General features: G+C 34.2%; 1 protein-coding gene across 4 annotated transcripts in view; it reads right to left on the minus strand.

Moving 5' to 3' along the window:
• Positions 1-17,930, minus strand: part of LOC149804339 (uncharacterized) — an 88,042-nt gene that overhangs the window by 58,137 nt on the left and 11,975 nt on the right. For all 4 annotated transcript variants that reach the window (XM_089932563.1, XM_089932572.1, XM_089932550.1 and 1 more), the window contains exons 3-6: positions 16,900-16,950; positions 12,881-13,103; positions 10,625-10,948; positions 9,469-9,544 (exon numbers count right to left, since the gene is read on the minus strand). In XM_089932563.1, the coding sequence (XP_089788689.1) occupies positions 9,469-9,544; positions 10,625-10,948; positions 12,881-13,103; positions 16,900-16,932 (656 nt within the window). In that variant the 5' untranslated portion in view covers positions 16,933-16,950. The remainder of the gene's footprint in view (positions 1-9,468; positions 9,545-10,624; positions 10,949-12,880; positions 13,104-16,899; positions 16,951-17,930) is intronic.

Genomic DNA, 17,930 nt, shown 5'->3' on the forward strand with positions numbered 1-17,930 from the left:
GCGTGTTCCAACACAAAATTTCATAGGTTTTAATATCGCCCGCATCGAATTTTAATCAGTCTAAGCTTTTCCTACAAGAGGAGACCCAAAGGTTACGACTCCGGGAATTTGCAAGAAATTTCCATAAAACTGTTGTCCAAAAAGGGGACAATTGTCGAAAGGAACCGACGAACTAATTTACCGATTAGAGGGAGAAACGTTGACAGCAAAGGTAGTGTGACAATTCCATGTAATTTGTTGATGCCTATCTGCATGAATCTTTTTTCTACATTCGTGTAATAATTTGCTTTATGAAGTATAACTGTGTTGAGTTTATGCGTAGGAAGTTGTATATTAATCTTCTTTAGATAAGTTTGACGAATTGTTTGAATTTGTTGTCTTGTTTGCATAAGGATTATGTTCTAAGAATTTAATGCATTACATTAGTTAATATGATTTCAAGAATCCGTGTGAATTCGCTGAATTTAGAAGATTTCACGTATGATTAAGAATAAGTATGTATTGACGGAAATGATCTAGTAATTGATTGACGTGATGGATCCTATTTATTCGCTGTGTATGTGGTAATGTGTAAGGTCAAGGCGTAACAAATTAGCCATTTGACTAACTAGGGTCATTATAGGACATGTGGAGTCGATTGATAGCCTTAGCATCTGTTTAGCACCGATAGTGAAATCTGATAACGAGGGAGAATAATGAAGAATTAACCGTTTCATAAATAACAGGAAATTTAGGTTGTCTCTATTTATATTTATTTAAAAGGGAGAAAATAGCTCCAGAGACGTATGAATGAATGAGGTGATGTTATTCTGAGACCTATATGGAGAAGCATAGAGAAGAGTGCAGTGAGACGTATAATCCTGTGATGCAACCCTGCGACGTATTAATCTCTGAAGAAGTATTTTGAGAGTGTCCTGAGACGGGTGGTAGAAAGTATCATCCTGAGATCCAAGAGTCTGAACAGCGACAGAGGAAGCAAAAACAGACTGAGGACGAGCAGGTTATGAAACCGTACAAGACGTTGACTTTGATTGTTCACTCGATCCTATGATGAACTAAATCTATCAGTAACAGATCGACTATCTTACTTTAATCTATTTGTGTTTTCTTTGTATTTCGGTGAAAGTTAAATTTCTAAAAGCAGAGTACATTCCTGATATAATGAATTTTCACAGTGTTTGTATGTAATTGATTAAATTGTTTGTTTACATGTACGGGGGCTTGTGTTGGTTTGTTCTATATACCTGCTCAGATCTCTATCTATCCCACCTATAAGTTTCACCCCTTATATTTATATTTACTCGAACCGGGCAATAACATCGAGGGCAGTCAACCCCTAGATAACGAAAACCAAATACAGAGGGATATTCACTCCCCCCGTGTAACACTAACATAAGGCCAAAAGTATTTAGATTGTTTGAAATGAATTCCAGGCTTTGAATGTGCTGATGTACAATACACTGAATGAGCTGATATGCCCACAGTCTTGATGTATCACAATGATATAATCCAAAAAATGTCTTTGAATCAATTCTAATAATCCCATAATAGTGTTTGAGTCCAAACAATTAGTACTTTGTAATTCCAATGAATAATTTAAATAAATTATACCAATCAAATTATAACTGAACACAACTAAAAAACAGGAATAATAATAATAATAATAATATTTATAATTTATTTTAAAGAAGGTGATACAGTTAACTTCATGGAATTAATCCTTCTTGTGCCCCTCTATAATATGCATATTTACATTCAGAATACGTGTCCATAGTTAGCAACAAGCAAAACAAACATTGACAATAAGCTACATATATATGTGGACAAAATAAACAGAAAATTAAAATGAACATGCTCCAACTAGGTACATTGTGTATATACAGTACAAAAATAGTGAGACAACAAAGTGGAAGCTTTGTGAATATATACTTTAAGTTGTAATATATTTGTCAAACAATTTCACATTTCATCCATTGAATTAGATTATAATTAAATACATAAAACTTTATTTTCCTCTGGGATTCTGTTCCAAATTAGTGACCCTGAATACTGAAAACTTTTCTTAAAGATTTCTTTATTTGGTTTTGGAATGGAAAAGTGGTTAGCTGAATTTGATCTTAAATTGGGAGTGTTTCCCTTGTTTTCTAGCATATAGTTTGTTGAGATATAATGGGGCCATATTGTTTGTAACTTTGTGCATAAGTCTAGCCTTTCTCAAAAATATTCATTCACTTACTATTAAAATTTTAATATCATTTGCAAGTGGAATAATTTGTAAATATTCTATTCACCAGATAACATTACAGTATTCTAGGCATTATTGTCAGCCATCACCCCCAAGGATTTTGTCATGGGCAACCATTTGTAGACAGATTTCATTCAACCTAAGATTCAAATTGTTATTTTACGACAGAAACAGCAACGTTAGACATTTTTATGAAGTCAAGTATCCAGACTGCAGTCACAATGATTGCCCACTGTCAGGATTGGTTGTCCTCACATCATCATGTGCTAGTGGATAATTCTGCATGCATGCCTACAGAATGTACAAAGCAAATATCAAACCTGAGAATAAAAAACAACTATATACTTATTTTCCACTTTTGCTCTCTTTTGTTGGTAGTAATCATTAATTCTTTAGTCTTCTTTGTGTCTACTTCCATGCCACTTTCCTTATATGATGAATCTGTTCTAAGTAAGGCTGTCTGAAAGGAAACCTTTAAGTCTTATTAAGCTGTTTGTGATTAGATTTGATAATGGGTTCCTTAATTCATCCTCATCAAGAATCTGGTCTTCCTGGCCATGTTGTTGGATTTTAATCTGGCCTTCCTGGCTGAGTTGATGGATTTTAATCTGGCCTTCCTGGCCATGTTGGATTTTAATCTGGCCTTCCTGGCCATGTTGTTGGATTTTAATCTGGCCTTCCTGGCCATGTTGTTGGAATTTAATCTGGCCTTCCTGGCCATGTTGTTGGAATTTAATCTGGCCTTCCTGGCCATGTTGTTGGATTTTAATCTGGCCTTCCTGGCCATGTTGGATTTTAATCTGGCCTTCCTGGCCATGTTGTTGGATTTTAATCTGGCCTTCCTGGCCACATTGTTGGAATTTAATCTGGCCTTCCTGGCCACGTTGTTGGAATTTAATCTGGCCTTCCTGGCCATGTTGTTGGATTTTAATTTGGCCTTCCTGGCCATGTTGTTGGATTTTAATCTGGCCTTCCTGGCCATGTTGTTAGATTTTAAACTGGCCTTCCTGGCCATGTTGTTGGATTTTAATCTGGCCTTCCTGGCCATGTTGTTGGATTTTAAACTGGCCTTCCTGGCCATGTTGTTGGATTTTGGATGACCTTGTGGAACCTGCACCTAGTTTGTTATAAAGTTTCCACAGAATTCTTACTGCAACTATTTCAGAGGCCGACTGACAGTAATTCTTCTTTGCCCAAAATAAAGTTGGGTCCATATATCAAGAGCAATATCCACATCATCAAACATAGATACTTTACTCTAAAGAACATTACTGAGATTTTCCTGAATTTGTCTTCATCATAATGTTTAAATGACTTATATGTTATGGTTTTGTGACTTTTGGATTTTACAGCTGTTTTTAAGCTAGATTTTCTGGTTAGAAAAATAGGGAAATGATCACTAAAATCTATCCTTGGAATGTGTATTTTTGTCACATTTTCATCAATTTTGTATAGATCTATTATAGTTTTTGAGTGACAGGTTGTTGTTGTTGTAGGGTTTAACGCCATTTTTGAGCACACAATAGGCTATACATGGCAGCCAGTATTAATGGTGGAGGAAGAACCCGGGAAAACCCTGGAAAGAACCACCTACCCATGAGAAGCTACTGGCAAGCTTTCTCACATACCCACATTAGCTGAATCCAAGACTCAAACCCACGCAGACAGAGGTGAGATGGCAGCGATCCATAACGGAGAGTGCTTTAGACCACTCAGCTACTTGGGCCCCCCTTGAGAGACGAGTCAGATTCTCATGTTGGTTCATCCACTAACTGGCTTAGACCAAACATTTATGTGAAACTGAACCAATTATGTTAATTAGGTTATTCATAAAATCTCTGCTTAAGTCACCTAAAACATATACTTCATTTTGGACATCAGTCACTGTATCAGGTTGCTTTCCAAGACGCTCATTCCATTCAACCTTTGGTGATGGGGACCTATAGACAAATCCCACTAGGAATGGCTTTGCATTTGATTGATTTACCTGGATCCATATTGCTTCTATTTCATCTGATTCTAGATCATTTCTCCTTTCAACTGATAAACCATTACTTACATAAACAACACTCCCACCCCCTTAACCTCTATAAAGTGTGAAAGGTGTGCCAATGCCATCAATAAACAACACTCCCACCCCCTTAACCTCTATAAAGTGTGACAGGTGTGCCAAAGCCATCAATAAACAACACTCCCACCCCCTTAACCTCTATAAAGTGTGAAATGTGTGCCAAATCCCTCAATAAACAACACTCCCATCCCCTTAACCTCTATAAAGTGTGAAAGGTGTTCCATAGCCATCAATAAACAACACTCCCACCCCCTTAACCTCTATAAAGTGTGAAAGGTGTGCCAAAGCCATCAATAAACAACACTCCCACCCCCTTAACCTCTATAAAGTGTGAAAGGTGTTCCATAGCCATCAATAAACAACACTCCCACCCCCTTAACCTCTATAAAGTGTGAAAGGTGTTCCATAGCCATCAATAAACAACACTCCCACCCCCTTAACCTCTATAAAGTGTGAAAGGTGTTCCATAGCCATCAATAAACAACACTCCCACCCCCTTAACCTCTATAAAGTGTGACAGGTGTGCCAAAGCCATCAATAAACAACACTCCCACCCCCTTAACCTCTATAAAGTGTGACAGGTGTGCCAAAGCCATCAATAAACAACACTCCCACCCCCTTAACCTCTATAAAGTGTGACAGGTGTGCCAAAGCCATCAATAAACAACACTCCCACCCCCTTAACCTCTATAAAGTGTGACAGGTGTGCCAAAGCCATCAATAAACAACAAGGCATTTGCATTATTATCCTCTAAAAAAAATTATGTTACGCCCAGATACTGGACATTAGTAACCTTAGAGGAAAATAATACAGTCAACAGGTCTAGCTTATTATATATACATTGTCTATTTATATGCCAGATGTGTAGAACTTTTCATTGAATCCCTATATTTAATATGTCCTTAAAGTAAATATTGCTAGGAGGTTCCAACAAGGAATTTAAATAGTATTTTGCAGTATTATTGTTAGTTGCAGAGACAATATACCAAAGCCTCAATCTGATTTATTTCTTCTGCTGGTTCAAAACATACATGGAGTCAAGATTAAGTGATACTGAATAAAAAAGTTGACTAATTCCATGTGGCAACTGGTGCAGACACAGACTACCTATACTTCAAAACAGAATACCAGTACCAAATTTATCCCAATTTGGGTGCCATCCTGGCATATTTCCATTTTGAATTTGTTAACATTTATTTTTATACAGGGAATTTGAAAAATCTGTAGCTAAATTGGAAAAAGTGTAAAAAAATAATGAAGCAATATATTGGTAAATCTCTGCTGAGGAAGACCATTTAGAAGGTTTTTATTCAATCAGTTCTTTTTTAGGAGTATGTATGATTTTCATATTGAAATGTGGCATCACTAGGACAAAGCTGTAGTTGACAAGAATTGCAACATGGTAGTGAAAATATCATTAAAAGCCTCAGCAAGTAGAAGTAGCAAAGTTGTCATCAAATGGTAAATAAAATAAGTAGGTTTCACAACAGGGTCTCTCATTAATTACGATTTATGTTTCTTTATTTCTTAAATAACTTGCCAATGGTAATTTTCTTGCTTTGTTTATTAACATTTTGGTTGTATTTCTCCATTATCTGTACCCAAGCCAGTCCTTTAATAATAATAATAATAATAATGCTTTTATTTATAGAGGGTGACTCATTAGTCAAGGACTATTCTCCCTTGAGGCCCTCTTAAGGAGAGCATAACAATGCACATTATATGAAGATAGCAATAATTAGTGTTTATTTTAACATGTTTAGTATTAAAATACTAAATTCCATTATCTATTAGAAATACATACATGCTCATGATATCTTTTTTTAAATACTCTAATATTTTCAGCAGATTTTACATGTAGTGGAAGCTTATTCCACAGAATTGTACCAGAGTATTGAAAACTCTTTTTAAATTGCTCTGTTCTTGGTTTTGGTGCTAGAAGGATTCCATGTGATACCGATCTCAACTGGTAATGTGTTGAAAAAGGCCTTAATAAGTCCTGAAGACAATCTGGTGCAGTTCCATGTAGACATTTATATAAAAGAACTGCCTTGTGAAAATCTATCCTGTCATATATTGTGAACCATCTGAGTTCTGTAAATAATGCTTTTGAGGGATGATCAACAGATGCATCTAAAATTACATGTGCTGCTCATTTCTGAAGTTTATAAATCTGTTCAAGCTCAGATTTAGCAGTTTCCCCATACATTTGAACAATAATCCATTGTTGGAAGAATATATGACTTGTAGTATAGATTTCAAGTTTCCATAGGTAAATATTTCTTGATTCTGCTGAGAAGTGCAATTTTGAATGACAGTGTTTTACAAAGCTTATCAATATGGTCATTCCATAAATTATTATATATGGACAAACCTACAAGCCTTTCATGCTTGACATTTTCTAATGGACGATTATTTATTGCAAGAGATAGTTTTGGGTTCCCTGACTTGTGTAGCTTTTGTGATGTCCCCAAAATCATACATTTTGTTTTACCTTCATTAATTACCATCCTATTTTGTTGTGCCCAATTCATTTATACATAAACACATTTACTAAGTTATGTCTTATCCCTCTTGTGCTTTCAGTTTCACTGTTTTCAAGATCATGACAGTATTGGTATGTAAATTAATTTGAAATATAAAGAATAACATTGCTTCTGCATCTATATAACATATTCATTATCTCTAACAAGTAGCCTTTAATGTCAAGTACACTTTACCAGCATCTAACACTCAAGAATGTTTCACAAAACTGCCAACTGACTTTGTGTGAGAAAGTAACAATATCAGGCTATATCTAATTTTGGCAATATGTGTTTAAGGTGTAGATTTGTAATATGAAATCTTTCTTGACCAAATGAAATATAAACCTATTGGCACCGGGTTCATCTAATGTGATATCTAATATCTATGCTATTCTGGTACTTATCTTAAAAATGGCAACTGTTTACATGTACTGCTGTATTTTGGCAACTGATAGGCTCCAGGGATTATCATGTAAATGTAATGAAAATTGTGGGATCATGTAAATGTAATGAAAACTGTGGGATCATGTAAATGTAATGAAAATTGTGGGATCATGTAAATGTAATGAAAAGTGTGGGATCATGTAAATGTAATGAAAAGTGTGGGATCATGTAAATGTAATGAAAACTGTGGGATGATGAAAATGTAATAAAAATTGTGGGATCATGTAAATGTAATGAAAATTGTGGGATCATGTAAATGTAATGAAAAGTATGGGATCAGGTAAATATAATGAAAATTGTGGGATCAGGTAAATTTAATCAAAAGTGTGGGAATAGCATATCATGACAAGACTTGTTAGATCAAAACTTTCGAACAGAAGGGAAAGGGTGTATCAGCAAATAGGAGTTTATCACCAGAGAAATACAACTGTACCTGAAACATTTAAAAAATAAAGTGACAAAAGTGATTATGTATAACTCACCCATCATTAACTCAGCATGGATTGCATAATGGAAAGATAAAGTTAGATTAATCAACAGACCTAGGAAAAACCCTGTAACCAGAACAGTCTATGTGAAATACCATTTCAAATATTGAAATACATATTATCAAAATAAAACTTAATTTATATGTATATTGCCAGTGTTAATAATAATTTATAATAAAACAATACAGATGCAGCTGAACACTTCATTACATATTTCCCTCTAACTGATCATATTACTGTACAACTTTCTCTCCCTCCCTCTCTCTCTCTCTCACTGATACCTGTTCTCAGCTTGTCAGCTTATTAGTTGACATTGTTCTTCATCAGCAACCGATTCAATCAAAATTTAATTATTTGCTTTTGGACACTTATAAAGTATTAATGATGTTTAAGTTACGTCAATTTACGGTATCACGGTACCATTTTTTTTTCCATAGACCTCAATGCTAATGTTTTGTGAAATAAATATACTTTCTATCCTACCTCAGCATGCTTGTCACACACTGTCATAGAGAACAATGCTAGATTGTCAATTTGACAAGGACAAAACCAGGTACTCCACTGCATTTAAGAGAGATAACTCTGTAGGAACTAGACAGGGGTAAGAGTTATCTAGTCACAACATTTTCAGCCATGTGTACCACATTTTTAAAAAATCATAAAAAATACAAAATATGATCTAGATATAAATTAACATCATCTCACATGGTGCCAAGAGGATCAACTTTTAAGCCTTACAGAAAGTACAACTCTTACATAATGCACCAATCACAGCTAGTGTTGTTCTTTATTTCTGAATAGAATGTTCCCTACACCTTAAGCTCCGCCCACCTGGGATTGTACAATTGGTACCATTATACCTTATAGGATCTTAAGATCAACAAACATTTCAATGGTGTGGCAATGTTACTGCTTTGTGGCAATAACTGTTAACACAGACATAAACATGAAACTCATGGAATTCCATTCATGTATTCATCATCAAGAATGCTCATCAGAAGCAAAAGGATGTCACAATGATCAATTTTTCATACTCTGTGACTTTTTGCAGAAGACAGAGCATTAAGTTACATAAGCTTTAAAAATTTTAGTTGTTTAAATTTTTTTAAAGGAATATTCAACACTAGTAATCCTATAAGCTTCATGGCCCTAAATTTGAGATTATTAAGATTGAATAAAATGCCAACCTTCCAAGCACAGTTTTCAAAATTATATAGGGACTTTACTGGACATTTGATGTAAAGATATACAGGGAAGAAGAATGGGGATTTTTAGAGGAAAATCCTAAAGAAATGTATGGATCAAGATGCTAATGTTGCAATTTTAATATCAATTTTTTTAAAGTACAGGAACACATAAATAAAGAGGTATATAAGGATTTTCTTAAAATATAAGCATGTGGAATTTATAAAAAATATAGGGAAAAAAAGATTTATATAAAATAGGGATACATGGATTTATATAAAACATAGGGATAGAAGGAATTATATAAAATATAGGGATACAGGGATTTATATAAAATATAGGCATAAGGGATTTATATAAAATAAAGAGATACATGGATATATTTAACAAAAGGGATAGAGGGATTGAACTGCATTGTCTTAGAACACAGCAAAGATAAAAACAAAAGTTTAAATTATTGATTTAATTAAAATTCATTGTCACAAAAAATATATCACAATTTACAGTACCTATTCTGCGAAATACACTCTTCGGATTCAAACTGTCGGTAAAAATTTGTAGGACAATCTTCAAGACACATGTAATCTAAAATAAAGACAGTGACATCATATATTCATTAATCAGCTTGAACAAAACATGTATCATTTAAAGTCCATACAGAAAAAAAAAATCTCCATATCTAAGAAGAACTATTTCTTTTGGGGACAATTAAAAGACTGAATATTCTCATAAATGGATGAAATGTTTTGAGTTATTCTTCTAATCTGAAATATTAAATTTGTATTTAAATCATGATCCAATGATGATGTGGATTTTTACAATATTTATTGGTAATATCCAATATGAAAAATGATCATGTCCCTCAAGGACTTTAGCTAGAGATTGAATCCGGTGTAAGCATTATGTAAGTGTGCTAGCTGTTGAAGAGCAATAATTTTGTATAATATGGTCAGAATACTTCTTATCATTAAAATCATACAAAAGCATGCTGATATCAGGGTCTATTTAATTGAAATGAAACAGAAATATGAATGCCAGACATTTGTAACTAATTAGGATATGCTGAATAAAGTAAGGGATATAAGTCTGAAAAATATTGTCCAAATTTACAGATTATCTAACCTATTTGACAGCTGATAAGAATATAGTTTATTTTCAAAACATCTGCTCCTGAGTTAAATGTAAAAACAAAATCTGTGTCTGCTCAAGTGTTTAAAAGCTACTGAAATGCCTATTCTAAAGGCTATTGGATCGCCTATTCTAAAGGCAGTTGGATTGCCTATTCTAAAGGCAGTTGGATTGCCTATTCTGAAGACTGATGGATTACCTATTCCAAATCCATCAAGGCTCATACAGATCTGAAATGATTTGTATTGAATTGCTCCAGTGGATTACACTTTAAACACTCATTACCTCTTTCAGTAGCTCACAAAACTGTCCGTAGAAATCCTCCAAAATTAACATAGTTCCAATGCCAGACTCACAAAATCGTCAGTAGAAATCCACCAAAATTAACATAGTTCCAATGCCAGACTCACAAAATCATCAGTAGAAATCCATCAAAATTAACACAGTTCCAAAAATGAATAAATTACTGAAAACAGCAATCTTTCATCTAATCATGCAGAAATGTATATTAAAAAACCGTTGTTAATGAATACTTACTAAAGTGCCTAACTTTTCCTGGAGGACACTGATCTTTGAATGGTATACAGTAACACTCCTGATCATAGTCTTTTGAACAACATGTCCTCTTATTGTACGCATATCCCTGGAGTGCAAGGTTTTTTCGTATATCACATCTACATGTCCTGTCCTCAGTTGGTGTACCGGGATGGCATTCGATCTCACCTTCACCGTCACATTTTGTTTTTGCATAGTCACAATCCTGTTGCTCATTAGACCAAAATGGACGTCTCTGGTATTCTTCTGCTGGGCAAGTCTGGCACATTGCTGTATCTTTAGTGAGATCTAGTACTGGTTGATGTCCTATGAAGAGAAAACAGAAAAAAATCCATACCAACGGAGTCAAACTTACTTTATCATCATCTAAAATACTGTTACAGGGGTCATGTTACCAGGCGAAGTGGGTGACTAAGTCGCCTAAATAAATTTAAAATTTGCATTCCTCTTTTAGGAAAGCAAAAATGATATGAGGACGAACAGTATGATCTGATGACACGTGTGCATTTGCAAAAATTTACCTGGTAAAGGGGTTGTTTCTAATGTGTTTAGAAGTCTTTGAAAGTACTATTATTGTGAACTTTTTGGAAATATTATAAAAAATGTATTAAGGGTAGTGGATTAAGCATTTATACTAACTTGCAATTACAATAATATAACTGGTTACTCAGTTAAAATTTGTTATGATGTAGTTTCTATTATTCTCTTTCAGAGTCATATGGCCAAAATTGTCTACTTGAAAATAAAATATTGCTTAAATCCAATTTTAAATGCAAATATGAATACTGAGCAACAAAGGGCATAATTGAGATAAGAGAACATACATTATATATATATATATATATATATATATATATATGTGTGTGTGTGATGCCATCAGTAAGAACACTAACACATGGGTCAAGCTAGACTTGAATTTTAGGGAAAAGTGACTTCTTTTGAACAGAACAGGGAGAAGTGAGAGCTTATCAGGAAGAAGTGGATGCAAAGCAAGAAATGCAATATGTGTGTGTGTGTGTGTGTGTGTGATGGGCAGTTAATATGTACAGGATTACTATATTTTTTTTACACATTCATGGATTCACACTTTTAGATTAATTCTGTTTCCTTTTGTACATTAATGAGGAATTTAGCACTGTGTCTAAATTTGAATACGGCACAAATGTACTGAAATACTGGTAAAACCACTACTGAAATCACTGCACTTACGGAACCTCATATTGAGAAATGCTTGCATAATATAAATACAGCTATACAAACACAAGTGTTGTAAGCTAATGATTTTTTAAAACGTTTTTGAGATTATCAGCAAGAGAGGGCAGAGACTAATGGCCAATGAAGTGATTACCAGTACTGCCTCAAATAGTGTTATTCAAGTTCAAGAAGATTTATGATCGTTTTATTTTAAATGTTGGCAACCTTAATGATTGTTGTACATATCAATTAGGTCACAGCTGTTCAACACGTCATACTCTAAGCTGTCTTTATTAACTGTGTGCTTCATGGGATTTCAACACGTCATACTCTAAACTGTCTATATTAACTGTGTGCTTCGTGGGATTTCAACACATCATACTCTAAACTGTCTATATTAACTGTGTGCTTCATGGGATTTCTTTTTGTGGATGAAGTGCATAAAATTTGTATGTTGGTATTTAGTTTGAAAGTAAATCTTCTTACAAGATGCCATATTTCTTCTCTGACTATATAGTTCTCTGGAATTCTTTGTCAGGTCTTCTTAACGTTCGGCAAGGAAATTTTAGATGTAAGGTAGCTGGAGACAATTCCCATTATGGACTGCTGTTAATGATTTTACATTTTCAAGTGCAGTGTTTTTAATATATGGTATATGAAATAGGTCTTCCTTCTCTAATTTTTAAAACATTCTGAGATGTATCCATGAATGTATATTTTGATTTTGGTTGGTTACCATTTTATCTTTGTTTGCACAATTCACAACTGACTCAAAGTCGAAGCTTCACTTGCACTAAGTTTGCTTGCCAATGTATACACATAATGTTACGGTACATAGAGAAATGAAAGTTGCATCATCAGCAAACAGCTGAAGGGTTAAATTGTTGTGGAGTGACATCTCATTCTTAGGATACTGTATAATTCTTAACTACTTTGTGCCAAACAATCAGTGCAACTTTGGAGGTAACCAAAAAAAAATTTTTTCTTGCCTGGAATTTAATAAATGACTCATACTGACTTGAAACCCTAAGTAAATTTATGTACCTGGATTACAATAGACCCTTTTGGCACAGTGGTGCACATAGCAGCCATTTACACCTCTGGCACAATGGTAGTATCTACCATTATTCTCATTACAATTCATGGTGCTTTTTAAGCAATTCCAGTCCGTGGAATCTGGATGTGGGCAGTATCTGATGTCTCCACAAGGTCCACCTGAACTGAGGTTGGAGCAGTTATCCCCTGTCACTGTCTCTGCAATTCCAGTCTTAAAAGAAGCCATTAGACTTGTTAGTAAGCAAGTAAGAAAATAATTAACTTTTTATGATATAAATAAGATGGCCAAATTGGGTGTCAATAGACTACTATATATTAAGATGGCCATATGGGTGTCAACAGACTACTACTATTAAGATGTCCACATGTGTGTCAATAGACTACTATATATAAAGATGGCCAAATGGGTGTCAACAGACTACTATATATTAAGATGGCCAAATGGGTGTCAATAGACTACTATATATAAAGACATCCACATGGGTGTCAATAGACTACTATATAAAAAGATGGCCAAATGGGTGTCAATAAACTATTATATATTAAGATGGCCACATGGGTGTCAATAGACTGCTATATATAAAGATGGCCACATGGGTGTCAACATACTACTACTATTAAGACGTCCACATATGTGTCAATAGACTACTATATATAAAGATGGCCAAATGGGTGTCAATAAACTATTATATATTAAGATGGCCACATGGGTGTCAATAGATTATTATATATTAAGATGGCCACATGGGTGTCAACATGCTACTACTATTAAGATGTCCATGTGTGTCAATAGACTACTATATATAAAGATGGCCAAATGGATGTCAATAAACTATTATATATTAAGATGGCCACATGGGTGTCAACAGACTACTATATATCAAAATGGCCAAATAGGTGTCAATATTATATATTAAGATGGCCACATGGGTGTCAATAGACTACTATATATAAAGATGGCCAAATGGGTGTCAATAAACTATTATATATTAAGATGGCCACATGGGTGTCAACAGACTACTATATATCAAAATGGCCAAACAGGTGTCAATATTATATATTAAGATGGCCACATGGGTGTCAATAGACTATTATATACTGGAATCTGAGCCCAGAGCATCAGGTCATGAAATACTAAACAAAACTGGGAAAATACCATATTTCTTTGCTTACATGTGCAAGACAGCTTCATATATTTGTATGCATGTATGTATTTGTAAGGTTTAATGGCATATCAGTACAATCATGACTATATCAGCAGTCAGCTTAAAATAAATTATATCAATGGCCAGCATGGCCATGTAGAAAATCAACTGGTCCTCCCAATCCAAAAATAAAAAATAAAAATACTTTGTAAAATTTAGTTGCAGGCCTGTGACTGTCAGTATTAACTTGCCCTCATCAAAATCTACAGGCCTGTGGCTGTCAGTATTAACTTGCCCTCATCAAAATCTACAGGCCTGTGGCTGTCAGTATTAACTTGCCCTCATCAAAATCTACAGGCCTGTGACTGTCAGTATTAACTTGCTCTCGTCAAAATCTACAGGCCTGTGGCTGTCAGTATTAACTTGCCCTCGTCAAAATCTACAGGCTGTGGGTCAGTAGCTAAATCAACCCCTGCCATGTAGGGTCAATAAAAGTCAACCCCTGCCATGTAGGGTCAATAAAAGTCAACCCCTGCCATGTAGGGTCAATAAAAGTCAATAAAAATGTAAATGCATAAATTTAAAAACAACTTTAAAAACATTAATTTTCTTTCACTGTACATTGTCCAACAATATTTTAACTGAGTTCACACAATATCATGTTCTGCTATCAGTAAACACCAGCAAGGTGTGCAGTCTTCTGGAAGTATGAATGGGTTAGGTATATGTGTCGAATATGTGGGGAACTGGTTGAAGTCAATCTACAGTTAAAGTGATCAAGTCTGTGAAACATAAACTATAGGTCATAACAACCTACTTTTCTTAAAAAAGTGTTTTTCTGACCAAGATGCAGACAATTACCAAGTACCACAATATGTTCCTGAAATGTGCCAGACATTTTATAACATTCATAGTGACCTACTTTTTGTGTTAAGTGGTTTATGTGTTCAATCATCAAGTTTCATTTTTGTACTAGTATGATACTGTATTGTTACCATGCTCCTTTTCTATAACATTGGGGTTGTAAAAAGTATTTGTTAAAGTGAGACAGCATTATAGTATGCAATTTTCCATCAGGAAAGAGGATACATCGTGGTAGTGTATTAAAACATAAAAATACTAACATATCCTATTACTATGGATTTTACGATATTACTTGTAACATGGCTATGGATTTTACCATATTGCTTGTAACATGGCTATGGATTTTACCATATTGCTTGTAACATGGCTATGGATTTGGCCATACTGCTTATAACATGGCTATGGATTTTACCATACTGCTTGTAACATGGCTATGGATTTTAACATATTGCTTGTAACATGGCTATGGATTTTAACATATTGCTTGGAATATGGCTATGGATTTTACCATATTGCTTGTAACATGGCTATAGATTTTAACATATTGCTTGTAACATGGCTATGGATTTTACAGTATTACTTGTAACATGGCTATGGATTTTACCATATTGCTTGTAACATGGCTATGGATTTTACCATACTGCTTATAACATGGCTATGGATTTTACCATATTGCTTGTAACATGGCTATGGATTTTACCATATTGCTTGTAACATGGCTATGGATTTTAACATATTGCTTGTAACATGGCTATGGATTTTACCATATTGCTTGTAACATGGCTATGGATTTTACCATATTGCTTGTAACATGGCATGGATTTTACCATATTGCTTGTAACATGGCTATGGATTTTACCATATTGCTTGTAACATGGCTTTGGATTTGGCCTTATTGCTTGTAACATGGCTATGGATTTTACCATATTGCTTGTAACATGGCTGCAGATTTTACCATATTGCTTGTAACATAGCTATGGATTTGGACATACTGCTTATAACATGGTTTTGGATTTGGCCTTATTGCTTGCAACATGGCTATGGATTTTACCATATTGCTTGTAACATGGCTGCAGATTTTACCATATTGCTTGTAACATGGCTATGGATTTTACCTTATTGTTTGTAACATGGCTATGGATTTAACCATATTGCTTGTAACATGGCTGCAGATTTTACCATATTGCTTGTAACATGGCTTTGGATTTGGCCTTATTGCTTGTAACATGGCTATGGATTTTACCACATTGCTTGTAACATGGCTGCAGATTTTACCATATTGCTTATAACATGGCTGCTTTCAACATGGTTATGGATTCTGCTATATTGCCTATAACATGGTTATGGATTTAACCATATTGCTTGTAACATGGCTGCAGATTTTACCATATTGCTTGTAACATGGCTGCAGATTTTACCATATTGCTTGTAACATGGCTTTGGATTTGGCCTTATTGCTTGTAACATGGCTTTAGATTTGGCCATACTGCTTATAACATGGCTGCTTTCAACATGGTTATGGATTCTGCTATATTGCCTATAACATGGTTATGGATTTTTTCATATTGCATGTAACATGGCTGCTTGTAAATGGTTATGGATTTTGTCATATTGATTGTAACATTTGTTTTTAGATTTTGCCATACTGCCTGTAACATGGCTATGGATTTTGTCATATTGATTGTAACATGCTTATGGATTTTGCCTTATTACCGGTACCTGTAACATGACTATGGATTCTGCAATATTGCTTGTAACATGGCAATAGATTGCCATATTGCCTGTATCATAGCTATGGGTAGATACAGTTAGCCATGTGTCACTCAAACTGCATTAGCAAGTGTTATAAATAATACACGACATTTGCAATTGGAACTTTGATACTTTTTTCTGGTCCTAAAGTACCTTGCTTAAAGAATGACAAGAATTTGGCTTAAAGGAGAAAGGTCAAGAAACATATTGAGGTCAAGAGATTTAGTCATGCAAAACAAAACTCACCAGAGCAATTAGCACTACAAATCTGCTCATCATTCTGATTTTTTTTTCTTCCTTCAATTAAAAAAAGAAAATAAATTATCAGAAAATGTGTTCTGACAACTTTGTGTATGCATTGTATAGCACAATAACTTCACACTACCAAAAGCATGCCACCAAAAGCTTGGTCCATCAACACTGCCAACAGCATGGCACTAAACTCAGTCCTACATGCTTGAGAAACATATTTATTGCATAAAAATAATTTACTGCAGAAATGTGTCAGTAAAATAGATAGGAAAACTTCAAACAATCAGAGTGATGTGGGCCCAGACATTTGTTTCAGCTTTCTAGTCATGTTGATAATACTAACATATGCAAATACTGTATGAAACAGACCTGCTTCAGCCAAGATAATCTTACAAATTCCATTTAGGGTAATAAAAGATCATATGGACTTCATAAAATGACAATTAATTAAACAAAATGACAGTCTGCTTTATTTACCTATAATGATGCATTTTCTGAATGTCTTAATTATGGATAATACAGCAGCAATTAGAGAACCTTACATGTATTCAATTTTCAGAAATTCAACTTGGACATAGAATGCAATATCACAGAGTCAATACGTAGTAAGATTTCTTTTACAGTGGTGCAAATGGAAATGTTTGTCATTGAATAGAACATAATAATTAGAGCCATAAAGAAAATGCTTGTACCAACAATACTTAAGTCAAAACCATTCAGCCCAGGATATACTGTTAAAACCAACAATTCTAAATTTAAGTAAAACTAAAGCTGTTTTAGCATCTAACTGTGAAGTGTTTTGTTGCTTTTAAAAACCTTAAAGAGTTTTGGGTAACATTATTCCCAAAACTTTACAGCCATTCACAATTTATGTGAATTCATTTCTCAATTCAAACTGAACATTTTCATGTTCCTTGAAGCCTCAGAACTTTACTTTAGTTTCCCTGTATTTACATTCAATTTCTACTGATTACAATAGTTAAAGAATTCCTATATACATGTACTACTTTGCATTTAAATTTTTT

The sequence above is a fragment of the Sinohyriopsis cumingii genome, chromosome 2 (assembly GCF_028554795.1).
Source record: "Sinohyriopsis cumingii isolate HCF-2022 chromosome 2, ASM2855479v2, whole genome shotgun sequence".
Taxonomy (NCBI): Eukaryota; Metazoa; Mollusca; class Bivalvia; order Unionida; family Unionidae; genus Sinohyriopsis; species Sinohyriopsis cumingii.